Genomic DNA, 21,860 nt, shown 5'->3' on the forward strand with positions numbered 1-21,860 from the left:
TTTAGTGAACCACTCAGACGTGAGAAAGCACTCTAAGGAAGTTACATGCAGTTGAAAGTGCAGTGAAGGATAACTTTTGATTCTTAAACTGCATGATATTAGCCAGATTCGTTCACTGTATGAAATAATTCAACATTTAAGGGTTATGAATAGTGTTTGTTTACAATTTATGGTTAACTATTTTGCAACTCAACACCTCGATTAGTTGACAGTCGCTCAGGGTTGTTGTTATGGTATGCTTTTGCCCTTCATTTTTTAGGCTAGACTATACTTTATGGACGAATCAATCAGATTTACGATAACAGGTCTTTAATTCCAGCTCGAAATTCCTTCGCCCATATGGCTAAATAAGGTCTTGTCATTATAGCTGATGTTAGTGCGTGATGAAAACCGTAAATCTAACTCCTAACCCTAACCATCGACTGTAAATCATAATAATTATTCTTCAAAATGGTTTATAATCCTCTTTTAGCCCTGGCAAGTAGGTAGACACTCTCAAGGTCACTTTAGCGTCACCCAAAGGTCGTTCATAAATTATAGTTTCACCTACCTTTGACCTATCTGTTCCCTTTGCTCAATGGGTGAGAAATGGCATTAAGATCGTTAGGACAACTTAAGAATTCCTGCGACTATATTTTTAATTACTTACTTGTTATCAGACAGATTTGCATCACTATTTTTGCATTACTACTATATTTGCGTTACTATTGGTCCCTAATGTTTCCATGACCATGTTGTTCGAGTGACCTTCGCACTAGTTAACCAATCATTACCGTAAATAGTTATTGGCATTTCATAAGTGAATATTTGGTCACACACTTTGTTATTCGATTATCTGAAAAATTGCTGTGAACAAGTTAGGTGATAATGTTTGGACAATGAAAGTGATTCACCTCAGAGTTCTTAGTAGCTGCTTTACTGAATGGTCGACATGAATTCAGTAAGTTAACCTTTCACGAGTTATCTTTTGTATTTCTCTTTAACTAAAACTATAACCATCATGATGATTAGAAGTGTTCCAACTGATTCGCTAACCGAGAATTCTGGAAATAGTGCAACTTAAAGAAGGTAGAAGTAGATGAGCACAACTGAACGTATTATATCTGTGATCGACTAATCCGTTTAGATATATAAGGCAGTAATCATCATTAAGAATATCAATCAATCTCAAACTGTGGATCTTCTGGGAATAAAACTCCGTATTCAGTTTTACTTTAATTTAGGTTTACCGAAATAACGAATTGGTTAATTAAATACTGTAAATGATATTTGACTATATAAGTCTGTGTAGATAGACTCCACCTTTTCAACTTGCCTAGATGCACACCTAGCCAATAATTGTGGTTATGTTGTCGTTTATTTAGTCATCCAATTGTAGATATTCTGGGATAGTTTTTATTATGGAATTATTTATGCCTCTTGCTATCCTGTGATTTTTCTCCCATAATGGTGCAGTAGACGTCGCGTCGCGATTGACTGTGATCACCACTACAGGAAGATTACGTGCCAGGTATTAGGTTGGGTCTCTCCGTAGCAAAAAATCAGGTCGCAGTTGACGGTTGTAGTAAGATATTTACTTATTTATATTTATTTAAACACAAAAATATTGGTACAAAGGGGCACCATATATATATGCGCCGCACAAATTTGATTTGTGCGAGGGCTGTGATACTGCCCGGGTTCCCAGACCGAAGCAGGTGGTTTTTAGAGGGCCATACCCGGAACCTTTGACCTAAAGATCTGGTCCACAAGACTATAAAGCAACCCAGTTAAAACTCCGGACATTCGCTTTTCGTCCTATCAATTTCGTAAACAGTAACGCAACGAGAAGGCTGTGATTAGGACTTCCCTGGCAGATGCTGAACGCGTGGTCATGTGAGAGCATTTCGAGAGGAAGGGTCGCCCCTCCCCACTCTCGACTGTACCAGGGCATTTGGGGGCGATCTCATGGCATCGAAAGAACACCGAGATCGTGCGTACTCGAATTCGTGCGAGGTCACAGGAAAAGGAAGAATGTGTGTGTCTTGTACACTTAAACAAAGATGTACAGTAAAACAATCACTGGTACAGTTGGTTATAATAATAATTCTTTCCATTGTACCAAACGCGTTCTCGTCATAAAAGTAGGTAACTACTATGGCTAACTGCCTTACACTTGACACGTTTCTAGCATGGTGGTGTTATTCCCATGTAATTTAGCATAAATGATAACGAAACACCATTTCGTTCGTGTATATAATAATTCCCGTATCATTTTAGTTGGTCTCCAGGTGTGAAATCAAAATCGTGAATGAGAATGGATATATTCCCACCAATAAAACTTTCAGGTTGCATATTGTAAATTCTTCATTTTAAGTAATTGGTGGATACCTTTAGACTAAATACACCTGAGTTGTAGCTCGAGGCCGACAACTCAAGTGTGTACTTGATAAATGATATAATAATAATTATCCCACATTTAACTTTAATCATAAAGTATGCCATTTAACATCCTCTTGAGTATTTATAATCGAAGGAAATGAAAGTTTATCAGTCTTTTCACACTGAATCATATAAATATGTATCCAGATCTACAGAGTTAAGGATATTGATGTTACTTAAGTGATGACATCTTTATAGCTCCAACAAGATATAACTTTTGTTTTTATTTTTGAAAGCTGTTTGCTACCTGACCATCTAGGTATTTGGTGTTGCAGAAGAAGTTTGACTTATCTAGCCTATCATAAACTATGGTTGTGAAGTTCACTTATTCAGAATGAATCCTAATATCTTTATTGTACTTAATATTTGGATTTGGTGTAATTGTCATATTGACCTTGAACTTTTGGTCACATTTGTGCAATTATGTTTTTACATCGATCCTAGATCACTTACTTACTTACTGTTAGCGGGACATAGATTAGTTTAAAGCATGCTTAATGCACGATTGCTTTGGCGCACGCTGATTGGATAAGAAGTAGTCCGTTGCTAGTTGATACTTGGAGAGTACTCTAGAATATTCTCATGTGAAAACTAAACGTACTAACGTTTTTCCTATTGTGCATGCAACCTTGTTATTTGTAATATAATCTCTTTCCTGTTCAACCGTGCTCTGATTTCGGGACTTGTAGAGTGAATTGGTGTCCAATAATACTAAGCAATAGGAATAGTCGGGCTGTAATAAGAGAGAATTATAACTTATTTACTTACGTCTGTTATTCCAAATAGAGCATGAGCTGCCGACCAACATTCTTTAACACACTATGTTCTGGGCCTTTCTTTCTAGTTCTATCCAATTGTTATTCATTCTTCTAATGTCTCTCTCCCTTTCTCGGCGTAATGTGTTCTTTGGTCGCCCTCTTTTCTTTTGGCCCTGATAGCGTCTGGTCAATGGATCTGGAGTATTTTCTGTAGACAGCTGTTAATAAACACTTGTATCTTCTGGATGATGGCTTTCGTAGCTCTTCAAGTTTCCACCCCATACAGTAGAACTGTCTTGACATTTGTATTAAAAATTCTGACTATGGTGTTGGTTGGCAATCGTTTTGAGTTCCAGATGTTTTTCAATTGTAGATATGCTGCTGATGCTTTGCCAATCCGCGCCTTCACATTTGCATCAGATCCATAGAGTTCATCAATAATGCTACCTAGATATGTAAAGCTTTTTACATCCTCCAAATGCCCTGGTACGGTCGAGAGTGGGGAGGGGCCACCCTCCCTCTCGAAACGCTCGCACACGGCCACGTCACAGACTCTGCTATGGAAGTCCTACTCACTGCCTTCTCGTTGCGTTACTGTTGTTTACGAAATTGATAGGACGAAAAGCGAATTTCCGGAGCTTTAACCGGGTTACTCCACAGTTTTGTGGATCAGATCTTTAGATCGAAGGCTCCGGGTGTGGCCCCCTAAGAAAACCACCTGCTTTGGTCTGGGAACCCGGGCAGTATCACAGCCCTCACACAAATCAAATGAGATTTGTGCGGCGCATATATATATATATATATATATATATATATATATATATATGGTGCCCCCTTGTACCAATATTTATTTGTTTAAGTGTGATTCGATTGGTTCATGTTGTGTTGTATCAGTTAGTCTTGCTTTTACATTTGTGTATATCGAGACCTGCTGCTGCTGCACTGGTCGTCTTCTGCATTTGTTGTTACGTGTTTGATAGAAGAGCCAGATCGTCTGTCAAGTCTAAATCGTCCAGCGGCATCCTAGCTGTCCATTGTATTTCGTGCTTCCCTCCAGATGTCGACGTCTTCATGATCCAGTCAATCCTCAGAAGGAAGAGAAAGCTTGAGAGTAAGCAACCTTGCCTAATACCCGTCTTTACCTCAAATGAGTCAGTGAGCTGTCCTCCATGAATGATTCTGCAGTTAATCCATCATAAGAATTCCGTTTGATGTTGACTATCTTCTCAGGCACGCCGTAGTATCGAAAAAGCCTCCATAGTATTGTCCTGTCCACGCTGTCAAATGCTTTCTCGTGGTCGATAAAGTTGGTGTAGATTGATGAATTCCATTCAAGTGATTGTTCCATAATAATCCACAGTGTTGCGATCTGGTTAGTAAACTATCTATCCTTACGGAATCCAGTCATCTCATGATGTTTTCGTATCCGGTGCTGTCTATTCCAACCTTGACATTTAGGTCTCCCATCAGACTGGTCAAGTCCTTTGTTGGGCACTTCTCGACTATCGTCTGCAGCCTATCGTAGAATTTGTCTGTAACGTCCTCATTGTAGTCGTTGGTAGGCGCATAGCATTGGATGACGTTCATTATAATACCCTCTTTCTTTGTTTTGAAGAAGGCTTTGATGATCCTTGGTTCATAAGATCCCCATCCTATAAGTGCTTTTTGTGCTTCTTCGGAAAGCATCAGTGCAACTCATTGTGTACGTAAGGCATTTTCCTCATGACCAGAGTATAACAGAAGCTCCCCTGAAGCTGGTCGTTGTCCAACCTGCGTCCAATGTGTTTCACTGATTCCAAGCACTTCTTGGTCGTATTTCCTCATTCCTGCAGCAAATTCGAAGACTCTCCCGGCCTCTCTCATCGTACGAGCATTGCTTGTACCTACATTAACGGTTGCTCTGGGTGTCAGAAGGGGCATCCGCCTTGTGACTTCCGAGGGAACTCGACTCTCACCATTAGGCGTGATAACTCTTCTAAATGAAGACCTTCTGACTATCAGGGCAGAGTTCAAATGGTTTGAAATATGTTTTTCTGGTCAGCGTTTCTTCAGCGAGTTAATTCTCCGCGGGATTAGGTCGCTAACTCCATGCTCAACCCTCCACCTTTATCCGGGCTCGGGACCGACAGTAGCCCCAGAGTGGCTCCTTGCGAAGTTATCCTAGATCTCAGAGGACTTAAATATTGTAGGTTTGTAATGAACGTGGTTCTTTGAATGTTGCGAAAAAGGGTATTTTGATAAATATGCAATTATATATTCAAAAAAATTTAACTCAGTTACTGAAGTTTCGATTTTGCCAGTACTTGGTTCAGGATTGTAAATCTGTCGAATAGTTAACGATAAATGATTGTGAAATTTTAATAAAAAATAAAACTGTGTATCTCATGATGTAATGTTTCAGTTCGCTCTTTATTCGTAATAAGGATTTTTTAAAGTCTTTTTTTAGAATACGCTTGCAACGAATGAAGATGTGAAGGACTCACTATCGAATTTGGCTGATGATTTGGGATGCATTCTGTTTGACCATTTACGACAAGTAGATGCGGACTTCAATTTTATGTTACCTGTCACTGCGACATACGATCTAGACACTCGATTTATGCTGATGCTTGACATGAGTATGATGCCTGAGTCCAACACCGACGATTTCAGACCTGTTAAGAATGCCTGGGTGAAGTTTGCCGCAATGGCCTCTGCATATGTCTACAGAAATGTTGGTGAATCGGTTTCCAAACCTCTTCGAAAATGGCTGGCGAATGCTGCCAGTGCTGCGATTCTCGCAGGACTACTTGCAGAAGTTCCCGAGTCGTCGGATTCAAATGAACGAACTACTTCTGATGGAGACGCGCCTGTCGAAAATGTCTCCACACCTGACAGAGTAGTGGAGAATCGTCAAGATGGTGCGTGGTACTATGGCCGTTGGACCGTTGACAATGTTGCCAACAGTCGTGAAATGATGGATGTGATCGATGTTGGAATGACAGATGCATGTATTCGAGTGATGATTGCTGCAGTTGTTAATTATTTCCAGGAGAACAGATTCACACCGTGTGGGTTGTTGAGAGACAGTTATGCAAGTGAGATACTGAGAAGTGACCTAATGGATAAGCATGGATTAACAGACGAACGTGATAAAATTGAAGCGATGCGTATCACTGGTTATTGGGTTTCGAGACTCTATGTGTTACATATGGCGACGAAGCATCGTAATCTGGAACACCCAATCAGACCCATAAATAACGTTGGTCTGGTGCGTCCTCTGAAACTAGATATCTGTCAGTATTTCGAGGACTTGACAGCTAGATTTATCCGTACACGAATCGCGCATCAGATTGCCAGTCGAATGGTCCGATCTGTGTGTATAGTGTTTTTCGAAGATTTGAATGAATTGATTGAATTGCGGAGGCTGTACCGTCAAATATCCAGTGATCCATTTCATTATCACTGGGACTGTGAATATTTGACGAATTCATCTCGATCATCAGTCACTGACAAGATAAGTAGTATATTTGGTCGATTGGTCACCTATTTGAGTGTTTTTGAACCGAATAGTCAACTGTTTGACTATCCACAGTTGAAGATGAATGGTAAAACTCGAGAACAACACTATGGTGATTACAGTAAGAATTGGAAGAAGATATTGGAGACGATTTATACAGAGTTGTATATGCCAAGTGGAAGTCATTTATTGGATGTACTTAGAAGTAGATGCAAGATTGCAGAAAATATTCCACGAGATGAAGATCGTTTGAGAGAATGTTGGAATGAATATGGCGTCGAGTCAAATGCTCAGCAGGTGATTTTACGGTACATTTTACCTCCTACACCTCTTCATCCTCCTCCCCCTTCTCGTCCCCCCTATCCCTTCTCGTCCTCCTTCCCCTCCCGTTGATCGTAAACTCTCTGACTTCGAATGGTTTGTTCATCATTTAAAAAAAGCATTTCAATTTTATCAATGTCTTTTATGTTTAATACAAATGTAACGAATTTTTAGTCAATCAGGATTTAGATTTGGTTCATGTATAGTTCGTTAAGAAGTTTGCAATTATATTACCAAGTATAAATAGGTTTTTACAAAATGTACCTATCTATTGAAGACTTTTCTATCTGTGATTTATAAAAGCAACGTCGTATCGATTAGTTCATAGAAATATTCTACATCCGTTTTCTCAAGCCCTTATAGAGACTCGTAAATATTTGTAGGAGTCATTGGATTGCTTTTGTTTGGGGGTCGATGATTTCATATTTTATTCTTAGGATTAGGAATCAAGTATTTGTGTTATGATGTAAAGGTAATGTTCAATTTATGTCATATACAATCTAAATAGCGAGAATTAAGGAGTTCATGCGTTCAAGCTTAGTGATCATTGGATAAAGTTACTTTACAGATCGTTTGACATGATTTCGCATCGCAATCTAACTGGGCTTTTTAATTCTGATTGGTTATTCCTTGTAGTACATATTCAGCATCAACTGTTGTTAAACTTCCAACAAAGTTTAGAATTACATTTCAATTTTTCGTATTTATCACTTTTAAATTTATTCTTAATCGGATCAAAATGCATGTTACCCGTATAGTTCAAGCCAGTCAAAGCCTATCGTTTAATCATTGACAGGATGTTGTTATGTTATGCTCTATTTGCCGTAATCTGCCCTTTGAAACAAGGATTTAACGTTATCTGATAAGTCAGATGCTTTACAACAATAGTCTTCAACAGAGATTTCATGTTCGTGCTAATTCAGGCTGTTAAGTAGGTTAGGCAAATTTAAAAGCGAAAATTTTCATCAATAGCGTATATGGTTAACTCACCACGATTATCATCAACTTATCGTTTCACTATCCGACTTTAAGATCATTTTGGGTAAACTAAATTATAGTTTTACCGACGAAATCCATGTTGTCTATATCTGATTACTGTCTTAGCTTTCTTACTGAAATGTTTAGCTCAGTGTATTAAGTTTTGAAGGGTAATAAAAAGCAGTCATTCAATACAATTGAATGTTATCTCTAAAATCTCGGGACTTTTAGATGATCCATAGAGAGTAGGATGGTCTATTTCATCTATAGAATCTCGCATTGATGATAAATTTTCAGATTATTAAAGGATTTCTAACTTGATTCATTTTACTTTGTTGAAGTTTCAAAATTAAATATACCTGATGACTGGAAATTGTTTCATACAATTAATTCCTTCTATACATGTTTGTGGAATAACAACAGGGAATATCTTGGGATGAAGTGGATTCATTTCATTTCGTGACCTCCAAATCTTCTAGTAACTCAACAACTTGTATGAATAAATAGAATGTCTTATAAATTTGATTCGACAAGTAACACAAATAGAATTGTTTAGTCCGCTATTGAAAAATAGTTCTAAATTCGTAGGTGCTGTATATGTAGATGAAAGAAATAAACAAGCAACCATGATGCAATCAAACATGAAAACTTGTCATAATGATCTATGCCTATTACCACTCGTGGAGGAAGATTCTTTGCCGAGTTTGTTCTCTCTCACAATAGGTTATTGCTGATGGTATACGGTAAACGGATCTGGAATATGTAGTGTTGACAGATGTCTATAAACGCCCGTATCTTTTGTGATAATGGATGTGGTAGTTCTGTGATTTCACCTCCATACAATAGAACTCTCTTGATGTTGGTGTTGAAAATTGAGACTTAAGTGTTGATTGAGAGTTATTTTGAATTGTGGATGTTGTTCACTTCTAGGAATGCTGTGTTTACTGTTCCTATCCATACCTTTACGTCTCCATCAGATTGGATCAAGTCACTAATATACGATAGTCATTAGTTCCTCAAATAATCAAGTTGCTATATGGTATGTTGGGACAATTAATTTTATTGATGCGACTAAAGTTTCCTCATATGTGATATCTATAAACCAGTGAGTAAGTAATTAGTAGCTTACATACTGAAATTTTTGGCAACCTACAATACAACACAATTACATTTCAATGCTATTGATGCTTACTATTTCATTCAGGAATTAATTACATTACATCGACGAAGAATTTTCACTACAATTCCAAGACATTAAGTTAGTGACTAGTGTTTATGCATTTATTATTTATCCTATGATTTTAGAGCATAGTCTGAATTTAGCGCCAAATGAGTTGGTACGACCGAGAGTGGAGTGAGTCAGTTATCCTACGGAGAGTCCATCTAGGTGAGTTGGAAAACCCTAATTCCAAACCAGTGGTGCACATGGGCTCCAGTATCCTGAAAGAACAAATGGCGTATGAACCAATAGTTGGTCGACGGCTACCATGAGACTTCATCTCCTGACGTTGCCTTGTGGATTCGACCTGTAGGTCGAGGGCCCCGAGTTTGGCTCCCTAAGAAAACCACCTGCTTCGGTTTGGGCGCCTGGGTAGTATCCCATCCCTCACACAAATCGAATGGCTTATGTGGCTCATATTTATATTTGGTGTCTCCTTATACCAATGTGTGTTTAAATAAATAAGTCTGAACAAACATTGGAAATCAAGCAGTATCATAGTGCTATTTCCTCCTATTATGGAATTCTTTTTAGTATTCACTTATGATCCAATCTGGGATCGGACTCAGGACCTTGAGGCCTTCCGGAGTACTCTTGACCTTCGGACTAATCAGTTCATTGTTTATTTTGATAGTTCATGAAGATCGATTTAATTTGATGGCAGTTTTTTGTATTCATCAACGAGTTCTATGGATTTTCAATTTTATGTTATAACTGGTGGCATTCAATGATGTTGAGAGTTAGACAATAACTTATTAATTAGTTTTACATAATTATCACACTGTAGCGTCAACTGATAGAAGTGGGAAATAGTTGCCACACGCTTATTCAAGGAAAGTTTCAAACTAGAACCATAGTTATCTCCAGAGCTTCTTCATTTTTTTTAGTTAATTTCGTTGTTTGAGGAATACAGTTAAAATGAGATTTATCCTGACAAATTACCCACTTAGGTTATGTAGTATGACTTTCAATTATTGATCATTAAATAACAATAATCAGTTTATGATAGAAGTACAAATCGTAAAACAATCACTAATTCGTCGTTTCTTCATGATAACTGTTCAATCCCCATTCGCATATAGGAATCGTGAATAGATCGCCTCAATGTTGTAACTTAATTACAATTTTCCACATAAGTTTAGATTGATAATTTACAGTTCAGAATAACAAGTTCTTGACAATAACGTCACACTTGTTGAACATGTTAACTATGTGGGCTCATTAATTTAGTAGGCAACACTTTAGTATTTAAAGCCAACAATACTGGTTTCGAACTTTGGTGTAAACATTAACATTGGGATTCTTATACATCTAGTCGATTCATCCTGAATAAGACGAAATATAAACCAACTTGACTACAATTTGTGACTAAATGGTAATATCCAAGTAATCCAACCAAGATGAACATATCCAACTACAGATTGATCAATTGAAGTCCTGAATAATAAGAAAGGGAAAATTATGAATACTTACTAAGTCTTCACTATAGCCTACCATATCCCATGTCAATGATTTTACCTTTAGAAATGGAAAAAGTTTACTGATTATTTTCCATGTTTGTCGTATAGTGCAGACAGTTTGACAAAACTCGTCTGTTGAATGAAAATAGTTACCAATTCATAACAACAATCATTGTGTAACATCGATCATAATGATTCAAATGAAGAATATGTCTATATGATCACTAGAACATTTCAAAAATTTGTATTAAAAGTAAGTAACGAGTTTGTCGTAACTGCGAAGAGTAATTTTGAGTTTTTATATACGAAATTCCCAAATGAGTGACTTTCATCAACAGGAATACCGTTGTAGGATACTGTGAATGTTTAAAATTACTAGAAAATTAATCTTTTCTAGAATTAAACTTATAGTGAGTAGACAACGAATGAAATGAAAAAAACCATTTGTTTTCAATTGGTTTCCCATTATGGATCTACATAAACATATGTATGTATGGTCTAGTGGTTAAGCGCCCGCACACGAGACTAATAGTTCCTGGATTCGAATTTCGCGAGACAAGATTGTGGATGTGCATGACTGAGGAATGCCATACTAGGACGAAACGGTCATCCAATGCTTCCAGGTTTTCTATGGTTGTTTACCTTCAATTGGCTAATGATCTGAACCATTGAAATTACTATAATATCCACAAAAACCCTTCTGACATGTATGTTTAGCGAATAATAAAAAAATCGATAACAGCAACACGGTGCAATGTGAAATAAAAACTTCAAAAGTATTTTGTTAAAACAATTGTGTAGTTAATGAATTGGATAAATGAATTAATATTCAGAAATTAATCAATAAGCTCATGAATTTGGAACATGTAGTTTACTAATTTATTGATTAGGTGATATCTAGTAAGAGTCATAATGAAAAACTAATTGAAAGCAATGATGAGTAGTGGCTAGCAGTGGAATCCAGGACGCGCGTTTCGTCCTATTTGGGACTCGTCAGCTGGATGTACCTGCATCTCAGAATTGATGTTCACTCTGGGACTCGAATCCGGTACCTTTCACTTCAAACGCTATCGCGTTATCCACTCAGCTACTGAGTCCTGATAGGCACTTGCTTGTGCAATGGGGTGAAGTTTAAATTCACTTAGTATTATTTGTTTGAATTTTCTCATTGATGTTTAGGACTGTGACTGGTCAGTCTCTAGTTGGTATATGTGCATACTGTGCTCATTGCCTCGATATAGCCTTATTTCACAAACATTGTGAGGCTATATCGAGGCAATAGGTAAAGTATGCACATATGCCAATTAGAGACTGATCAATTGCAGTCCTAAACATCAATGAGAAGATTAAAACAAACAATACTAAGTAATTTATTGTTGACACTAGTTGGCTGTATCACGAAGACAATAATGAATGGTAACTTTTGAGATCCAATTGATGGACCAATACTGTGCGCATATTTTATCGTATAATTGTGAAATAACTAAACTATTCATATTCATGTCCCTCTTATCATAGGCTTTATTTTGATCTATGTACTATTGTTATGCGATTTATCATTCTTAAATTATGCCCTGTCTATCAATTAATATCTCCCTTATTCACAACCACATTAAGTTAAATCTCGTACAAATATTGTTTTCTATTGTATGGTGTGATATGGTCTTTCTGATTGGTATATAAACCCACTATACTTGTAATACACGATTCATATGGTAGAGGCTGAGATTGGCATTCTGAACTTAAGTGGTTGAGCTAGGCAGAAAACAGGAACGATAAGTCCTTTAGACTGCTCTTCCGGATTTTATGTGTCAATGGTCGGATCGATAAAACACTGCTCTCTAATTGGCGGTATTATCACGTTTGAACATTGAGAGAGCATACAGGCTACAAGTTTGGTCGTGTAGCTTTCATCATCCTTCTAGACGACATTATCAACACAAACCTGAGAAGAACAATAAAAGCTTCACGACCAGTTCATCTAGCTAAGAAAACAAAACTTCATCAAAATCATCGACTTGAGCTACAAATCTTCTCCACCATCGCAATATACTTACACATTTGAGTAAGTAATTTTTTTTCTTATTGAAATTTCATACAATTTAACATATGTAGCCCCCAAATGCCTTGGTACGGCCGAGAGTCGGGAAAGTCCGCTCTCCCTCTCCAAATGCTCTCACATGGCCACGTGAATATATAGCCTCTGTCAGGGAAGTCCTACTCACTGCCTTCTCATGGCATTACTGTTGTTTACGAAAATTGAGAGGACGAAAAGCGAATGTCCGGCGCATTAGCCGGGTTGGTGGACACAGAAAGTTCACAAAAATCCTTCAAAATGATTTCAATTCTTACAAGGAAAGGCAAACAGCTGAAGCCCTATACATTTGGGCTAATCCAAACAATATTAATAAGGGGGATGGAATACAATTAGCAGTACCATGGCAGCTAATCATTAATAAGTAAAAACCTGAACTCCTTAACGTTTTTTTTTACCTATTTCCTATTATCTAAATTCACAACAATTGCATTCAATGATTCTAATCAGTTATCGAAATTTGTTAAACAATTCACTGGAACATTTAAAAAATGACACATACATACAGTTTTTAAAAATTACACTCTTCAAATTTCACTCTTTTATTATTTTTATTTTTGTTTTAATTATCTTCATTTTATATATGCTGTGACACAGATATGATTCATATCATATATTACAAACCCCTTCTGATAATGATCATGTGCTCACTAGTGACTGACTCCATGAGGTATTTCCTGGAGTTCTAGTGAGAAGCAGTAACCGGTGGAGTTCAACCAGGTCTGTCGTGAGATATCAACTCACTGAAGACAATTGGTGAATGGTTGCTCAATTTTGTGGATCAGGTGAAGTTAGACATTAACACTGTTGGATACCGGCCAGTTCAGTGGTCTATCGGTTAAGGGCTCTAGCTCGAGACTGGTAGGTTCTGGGTTCGAATTTCGCTTGTGAGACGGGATCGTAAATGCGCACTGCTGAGGATTCCCATAATAGGACGAAACGTCCGTCCAGTGTTTCCAGGTTTTCCATTGTGGTCTAGCTTCAATTGACTCATGATCTCAACTCTATAAAATTCACTGGAACATTAAAAAATGACACATACATACGGTTTTTAAAAATTTACACTCTTCAAATTTCACTCTTTTATTTTTGTTTTAATTATCTTCATTTTATACATGCTGTGACACAGATATGATTCATATCACATATATTACATATTGTATGTTTTCCTTATAAATTCATTGATAAGAGACAATATATAGTGTGAATGTAATTTCTCCTTTCACCTCTAACGTTTTTCTATACAATATGTTATATTAACACACTTATCATTTCACATCACACATCTCTTACACACTAATACACATACCTAGTTTAGACTTTTTGTTAACGTTGATTGGATGACCTATTCAGTATACAATGAACCCGGAGAACCATGTACCTAGTTGTATTCGATAATTTTAATGTTTTTGATTATAATTCCTTGAAAAAGCTTAGACCGGATTGTCAAGCGAAACGTTGGATTTACTAAAAAATTCATACTCTGAGATTTTACAAATACATATTATTCCTATTTATTAATGTCTTACATAAACTCGGCGCTCAAATACTGTGAAACTCTATTCGCTCTAATTTAGACGAGAGTTCTTATATTGGTCAGATAGTTATCCAATTGACAGATTGAAGATAAGTGAAAAAAACAAAGGTCATAATAACAGGCTGAATAATAATCAAGAAAACTGATTACAGTTTAAAATGCAAAACAAAAACTCGATAATAATCAAATAAAAGTGTAGAAAGAAAAAGACAAAACAACACCAGCAACCAGAAACCTACTCATTAAGGAATCGGATCAAAGGGGGGGGGTCGAATCAATATTTTTTGCACTGCTGAGGCATTGACACTCCACGAACTCAATTTCGAAATTCGCATTCAAAAACAATTCGTTCAACCTCTCATCCTTCCTTGGCCTTAATTCCCTTTGTTGGTATGTTTTGGTTTTTTTTTCTTCATTTTTATTTGATTATTATTGATTTTTGAAATTATTGTTTCGTATTGTATCGGTAAATAAATCCCCAAAATAAATAGTTCTGTAAGCCTTCGACATTGGATGCTGACTGCATTAGTTTTAATGGACTTATTTAGCTGAAGGCGCTCAGTCATGCATGCGCACCAGATCACGAGTAGAAACGCAGTGCTTAACATCCCCTGCAATCGCTAGCCAGATTAGATCAGTCGGTACACGAGATATTGATAACCTATCACATTATTCTTCCGATGTCCTCACCTCTGTCTTTTGATTTCAGTTGGTGGGTACGATTCATAGTAGGAGATGTTACAGGTTAAAGCGTTGTCAAACACTGAATACCTGTGGCATCTTCAGTATTTTTAAACTCTAAGCAGTTATTATTATTATTAACTTGTACAAGTTTTCTTGATTATTATTAACTTTATATTATTATGACCTTTATGTTTGTCGCTTTTCTTCAATCTGTCAATTGGACAATTATCAGAAGGGGTTTTGTGGAGATTTAGCATTTGAGAAGAATGAATGAAGAGTGTAAATTTTTGAAAACCGTATGTATGTGTCATTTTTTAATGTTCCAGTGAATTTTATAGAGTTGAGATCATGAGTCAATTGAAGTTAGACCACAATGGAAAACCTGGAAACACTGGACGGTCGTTTCGTCCTATTATGGGAATCCTCACCAGTGCGCATTTACGATCCCGTCTCACAAGCGAAATTCGAACCCAGAACCTATCAGTCTCGAGCTAGAGCCCTTAACTGATAGACCACTGAGCTGGCCGATATCCAATGGTGTTAATGTCTAACTTCAAATGACCCGCGAAGTTGAGCTACCGTTCACCAATTGTCTTCAGTGAGTTGATATCTCACGACAGACGTGGTTTGAACTCCACTGGATCGTGGATGTGCACTGCTGAGAAGTTCCACAATAGGACGAAACGGCCGTCCAGTGTTTCCAGGTTTTCCATGGTGGTCTAGCTTCAATTGACTCATGCTTTCAACTATGAAAATTTGATAATTATCTGACCCATAAATTATCTTCATCCTTATATTTCTTCCTTACCCCTTGATTATTGCGTAACCTCATTCGATATTTAGTCCCGAATGAATTTACGATGTCATCTTTTCTATCATTCTATAGACATATATTTTCCATATAACCATAAATACCAATGTACAGCTTAAGTAAATGATTTCGTCGAGAAGAAAAAAATTTTCTTTCCTGAATTCTCGATATCAAATAAGTTGCAACTTACAGTGATACACTGATGATGATGAGAAAAATCGGTCTTATGATAGACTGTAATCGGTCACAGAGAAGCGCTCAGGAAAGGACCTGACCATCCTGATGGGAGACTTAAACACCAAACTCAGAATGGACAACACCGGATATGAAGATATCATGGACGACATGGACTGGGAGAAAGAAACGAAAATGGGAGGAGATTTGCAAACCTATGTGCATTCAACAAAGCTTTTATAGGCGGCACAATATTCACCCACAAATGCACACACAAACCTTCCATTAGATGTCACTTCACCAAAGATCGAACAAGTCATGATGGCCCTCAGACAAATCATTGACACAATTGGTCATTTTAATTAACAGTGTAGAACATTCATTGTGATTCACATCTTTTTTTCGAAGGATGCTTTTATGATTCTCGATCCGTGAGATCGCCATCCTATAAATACATTGTCGTGCTACTTTAGACAGCACCAGAGCAGCTACCTGAGTGTATAGAGCATTCTGTTCTTTGTGAATAGAGTACAGCATCATCTCTCCGTAATCTATCTTTTTCTGTACAGCTTGAGTTCAATGTGTTTCATTGATTCTGTGTACCATCATGTCATATCTGCTCATTTCCTTAGCTATTCGGTTGATCTTACCGTTCTCCCACATTGTCCGAACATTCCAATAAACCTATAGAAATTGTTGTTATGGTTTTATTCATAATTACTCATGATATCACTTGGTTTATATTTTACACCTCTATGACCTTTAATCACCTTTAATTATTGTAACAAAAACATTTTAATCATCTTACTACATTCGTGTTATAATTCATTACTAACATATTAAGACTATTGTTATTGTTTGTATTACGTAATCTAGTACTATAGTCATTCTGTTACATCATCTTGGTTATTCATTGTTCATATGTCCTCATGGAACTAGTACTTTCATACATGTATACGATTGTACAGGTTGATAATAAATTCGTTGAAAAGAGATCCCTTCGCTGAGTGTCGTGTTTTCAATATTATACTTTGACCTTGTTTTCTCTACAATTTACTTTGTCTACGATATACTTTGAATAAAATTACTTCCTTAGTGGTTCAGTGAATAAAAGTTCGTAAATGTTTCATATTTACATGGGTACAAAAGTTTTGCCTTACAGCTTCGCATCCCTAACTCTTCAGTAAACTTACTGGTTAAGTTATTGTAGCCGGTGACGATTTTACTATTAAGCGCTTTATGGATATGGCAACGGTTTAGAAACGAACTATTTATTGTGAATATAATTGCATTCAGATAATAAATGAAGTTTTGTGGTGATAAGAAAACCGAAAACTAACAAATTTTCTAAAATCATGAAACTCTATCAGGTTTCAGTAATTCTGTTCATCAGTCAATAAATGACTTTGAAACTATCCGGTCATTTTCTGAAATCATTCGGCTCATTCATACGTTACACTTTGAACTACTTATCCACCTCCGTGTAACTATTAAATAACCATCTATCATAATTAGTATTTCTCAGTACAGGTATCTCAAATGACCTTCCTTTTGTAAAGCCAATCAGAATAATGCATATTGTCAGATGACTATCTGTTTGAAAGTGAGCTATTTGTAGTGTAACATGCTGATTGGTTATCCAGTGAGTTCGAGCAAACATAATTGGTGTTATTGATTGACACTAGAACAAGGATTTATTTTCATTAAGTTGCTCTGGCGATCTATATTTCTGTAAGTCTAGGGAATATTTTGTTGTTCACTTCACTAGACTCTTAATTCCTCAACTAATGAATATTGAATAAGTTAATAAGATGAAATTGATCTCGATTGTTTATAGTGTTGTACGAACCACTGACTTCAATAATTACTTGGAGAATTATAAACATACATACACATTCAGTCAGTATGCAAAACCACTGTTCACTTTGCTTCAACTATTACTAGGTCTTGTAATTTAGATCCTAATAATTTGGCTGTTCCTAATAATCATTTATCTTTATCCACCGTTTCGAAAGGTAATGTTCATATTCAAAAATGACTTGATACATCCCTTGGTTCATTTCATGACTTTATTGTGGATACAGGTAGTATAGAGTCCATTATTTCATTCAATAATTTGAAATCTTTAGATCGTAACGTTGTGTTAAGACCCACTGAGGTCCTCAACTAATGAATATTGAATAAGTTAATAAGATGAAATAGATCTCGATTGTTTATCATGGTGTAGGAACCGCTAATTGCAACAATTACTTAGAGAATTGAAATCATACATTTCTCGTGATTTCAGACTGCTTAGTTGAACTTGTTATTCAGCAATGGTTTCCGAATTCAATTTATTTGTTAACCACATCATTACGTCTGTACTGTAAAACTAGTTTCATCTAACTCAATGAGCGATCAGATTATTGAAAGTATGACTTATACATTTAGGATTTGTTAAACTAATTAGCATGCACTTTGTAATTGAGATTCTCGCTTATTTTGGTGGAAATCAAGAGTACACATAAGGATATGTAATGCCTAGTACTATATTAACCCCATATGGGTTGTTCTAGCTCTCGGACAGATTTTACTTTGTAAATTATTCTCCTATTAACCCTGACTATTTTCATATGAGCGTATGTGTGTTCATTGCTTACCCCATTGATTATATGTCTGTAGATTCTTTTTGTCTCACTAAAAGCATTGAGTCACACTTAATCAAATCGAGTTTTTTTCACTCACATCCTCACCGCTTCACTTCCCCACTTATTTTGAATGTCTATCTGGACAAAAAAGTGCGTGAAATAAACTCCTCCGACGCAACCCGTATTTGTCTTCGTATTACCGCCATCAGACGAACGGGTTTAGCCTAGGTAATATAAGTAGTTAAATGCAAGATTTATGTTTATGGCATATTCATACGTTCATCCAAATTGGAGTCAGATCAACAGGTCACAGATACATTAAGTTTATAGTTTACTAGGGATGATAGGTCCTACTTCTCATGTAATGTTTTGTAGAGATGTTAGTTGCTCCTTGACATTAGACCTTGTAAAATTTATGAAAGGAATAAAAGATTTTCCGTTGGAACTCAATACATACAGTTTATTAAATTTAGATTTTATTCATTTATTTATTTAAACACATAAATGTTGGTACAAGGGGGCACCAGATATGCGCCGCACAAATCTCATTTGATTTGTGTGAGGGCTATGATACTGCCCAGGTGCCCAGACTAAAGCAGGTAGTTTTATTAGGGGGCCACACCTTGAGCCTTTGACCTGAAGGTCTAGTCAACAATGCAGTCCCATGGTAGTCGGTGACCAACGATTGATTCATACGCCATTTCTCCCTTCAGGATACTGGAGCCCATGTGCACTATTGCTTTGGAATCAGGGTTTTCCAACTCCCCTAGGTGGACTCTTCGTGTCCACCAACCCGGTTAAAGCGCCGGACATTCGCTTTTCGTCCTCTCAATTTCGTAAACAACAGCAATGCCATGAGAAGGCAGTGAGTAGGACTTCCCTGACAGAGGCTATATATTCGCGTGGCCATGTGAGAGCATTTGGAGAGGGAGAGCGGATTCTCCCGACTCTCGGCCATACCAGGGCATTTGGAGGCCTAATTGAGGACTGCGTGCGAAAGTGGTAAGGGACAACAGATCAGTGCTGTTTTATTGTTCGTCTATTCAAATAAATGTCAAATCAGTTTAGTGTTGTGATATGGACTATTTTGTTTTATTCGATTGATTTCTTTAAATTTGTTTATCTTTTTTTTCAAGATGTTACACAATGATACCAACCAAAGAAATCAATACTCATGAAGCTCAAAGTGGGTGTAGCCATCAACTTGAGATTTGTGCAAATAATGATTCAAAGGTAAGATTTTTCGGCACCCTGTTATAATATTTCTGATTATCTCTTCACATTATTTAACTTTGTAAAATTGAAGACAGTGTTTTTGAGGGAGGTAATTGCTTTTCACTAAGTCTGTATCAAGTTTTACAATTTTGAATGTAAATTCCTAATGAGGATGGTCAGTCACATCCAAGGAAAATACATTTTTCAGTATGGGTTTGTGGAGATTATTATGTTTTTGATTGAGATCATGAAGCGATTGATGTTAGACCACCATTGAAAACCTGGAAGCACTGGATGGCCATTTCGTCCTTATGTGGGACTCCTCAGCAGTGTTCATCCACGATTCGGTCTCGTTAATGTCCTAACTAGCGTTCTCACATTGCATTTCAACACTGTAGTCAGATCGATCTCATCGCGATCAGCTACCGTTGACATGGTTGTTTACAAGTTTTCTGCTCCTTTTAAAGTAGTGGTCAACATTTTCATCGCCTTGGACTATCCGATGTCAGTAAATGAGTTGCTGCTTCCGTCACAATTAAATATCAAATCGAGCTAGGTTCAAGGCTAGCTATCATTCCACAGTAAAGCATCAATGAGCATTGGTTGTAATTGCATGACGCCATGAGACCAATTCATGCATAATGATAGCATATGCCAATCTGGGTCATTTTTGGTGCCTTCGTGATGATAGTTTAGCTATAAAAGTTAAGATTTATGATCCGTCGGTGAGAGCGGTTTTTGCTCCATGTGTGTGAAACCTCCTCTCTCTGATATGATACATATATTTTTATTGTATAATTGTTAAATAACTAAACTATTCATATTCATGTCCCTCTTATTAACAACTTTGACTTATGAACTATTGTTATACGATTTATCATTCTTAAATTATGCCCTGTCTATCAATTAATATCTCCCTTATTCACAACCACATTAAGTTATATCTCGTACAAATATTGTTTTCTATTGTATGGTGTGATATGGTCTTTCTGATTGGTATATAAACCCACTATACTTGTAATACACGATTCATATGGTAGAGGCTGAGATTGGCATTCTGAACTTAAGTGGTTGAGCTAGGCAGAAAACAGGAACGATAAGTCCTTTAGACTGCTCTTCCGGATTTTATGTGTCAATGGTCGGATCGATAAAACACTGCTCTCTAATTGGCGGTATTATCACGTTTGAACATTGAGAGAGCATACAGGCTACAAGTTTGGTCGTGTAGCTTTCATCATCCTTCTGGACGACATTATCAGCACAAATCTGAGAAGAACAATGAAAGCTTCACGACCAGTTCATCTAGCTAAGAAAACAAAACTTCATCAAAATCATCGACTTGAGCTACAAATCTTCTCCACCATCTTCTTTCTTATTGAAATTTCATACAATTTAACAAATGTAGTCTATATTGGTTATTTATTATCTATTGAATTTCAGTTGAATGATGTAATGCACAGTGAAAAATACAATATGAAAGATGATTTCAATAGAACACCAAATGAAGATGCATTAGAAACTAATCCATCATTTATAGATGATATTGCTAATGAATTAGATAAATTGGCATTAATACCATTTTATTTTTGTCTTGATATTGATGATGAAATTTATCATAGTGAATATGATTACAATTTAGATAATTGATGATGTAATAGATGTATAAAAAACAATTTAATAAAATTATCATTATCAGAAGGGGTTTTTTTGTGTGTGGAGATTTCAGTATTTTCATAGTTGAAAGCATGAGTCAATTGAAGCTAGATCATCAAGGAAAACCTGGGAGCACTGGACGGCCGTTTAGTCCTATTATGGGACTCCTGAGCAGTGCGCATCCACGATCTCGCCTCGTGAAATTCGAACCCAGGACCTACCAGTCTCACGCGAGAAGCAGTGACCAGTGGAGTTCAAACCACGTCTGTTGTGAGATAGGAACTCACTGAAGACAATTGGTGAATGGTTGCTCATCTTCGTGAATTGGTTGAAGTTAGACATTAACACCATCGGATGCCGGCCAGCTGAGTGGTCTATTGGTTAAGTGCTCTGGCGCGAGACTGGTAG

At 36.8% G+C, this 21,860-nt stretch overlaps 1 protein-coding gene across 1 annotated transcript; it reads left to right on the forward strand.

Annotated features, from left to right (window-relative positions):
• Positions 1-922: 922 nt before the first annotated feature.
• On the forward strand, positions 923-21,371 carry Smp_137450 (conserved Schistosoma protein, unknown function; the record flags this gene model as incomplete). The annotated part of the gene is given in 4 exon segments (XM_018791325.1): positions 923-940; positions 5,626-6,986; position 21,240; positions 21,246-21,371. Coding segments are annotated over 4 exon segments (1,506 nt in total), but the record flags the coding sequence as incomplete, so codon positions are not given.
• Positions 21,372-21,860: the final 489 nt, after the last annotated feature.

This window comes from Schistosoma mansoni (assembly GCF_000237925.1).
Source record: "Schistosoma mansoni, WGS project CABG00000000 data, chromosome 3 unplaced supercontig 0083, strain Puerto Rico, whole genome shotgun sequence".
In the NCBI taxonomy this organism is placed as follows: Eukaryota; Metazoa; Platyhelminthes; class Trematoda; order Strigeidida; family Schistosomatidae; genus Schistosoma; species Schistosoma mansoni.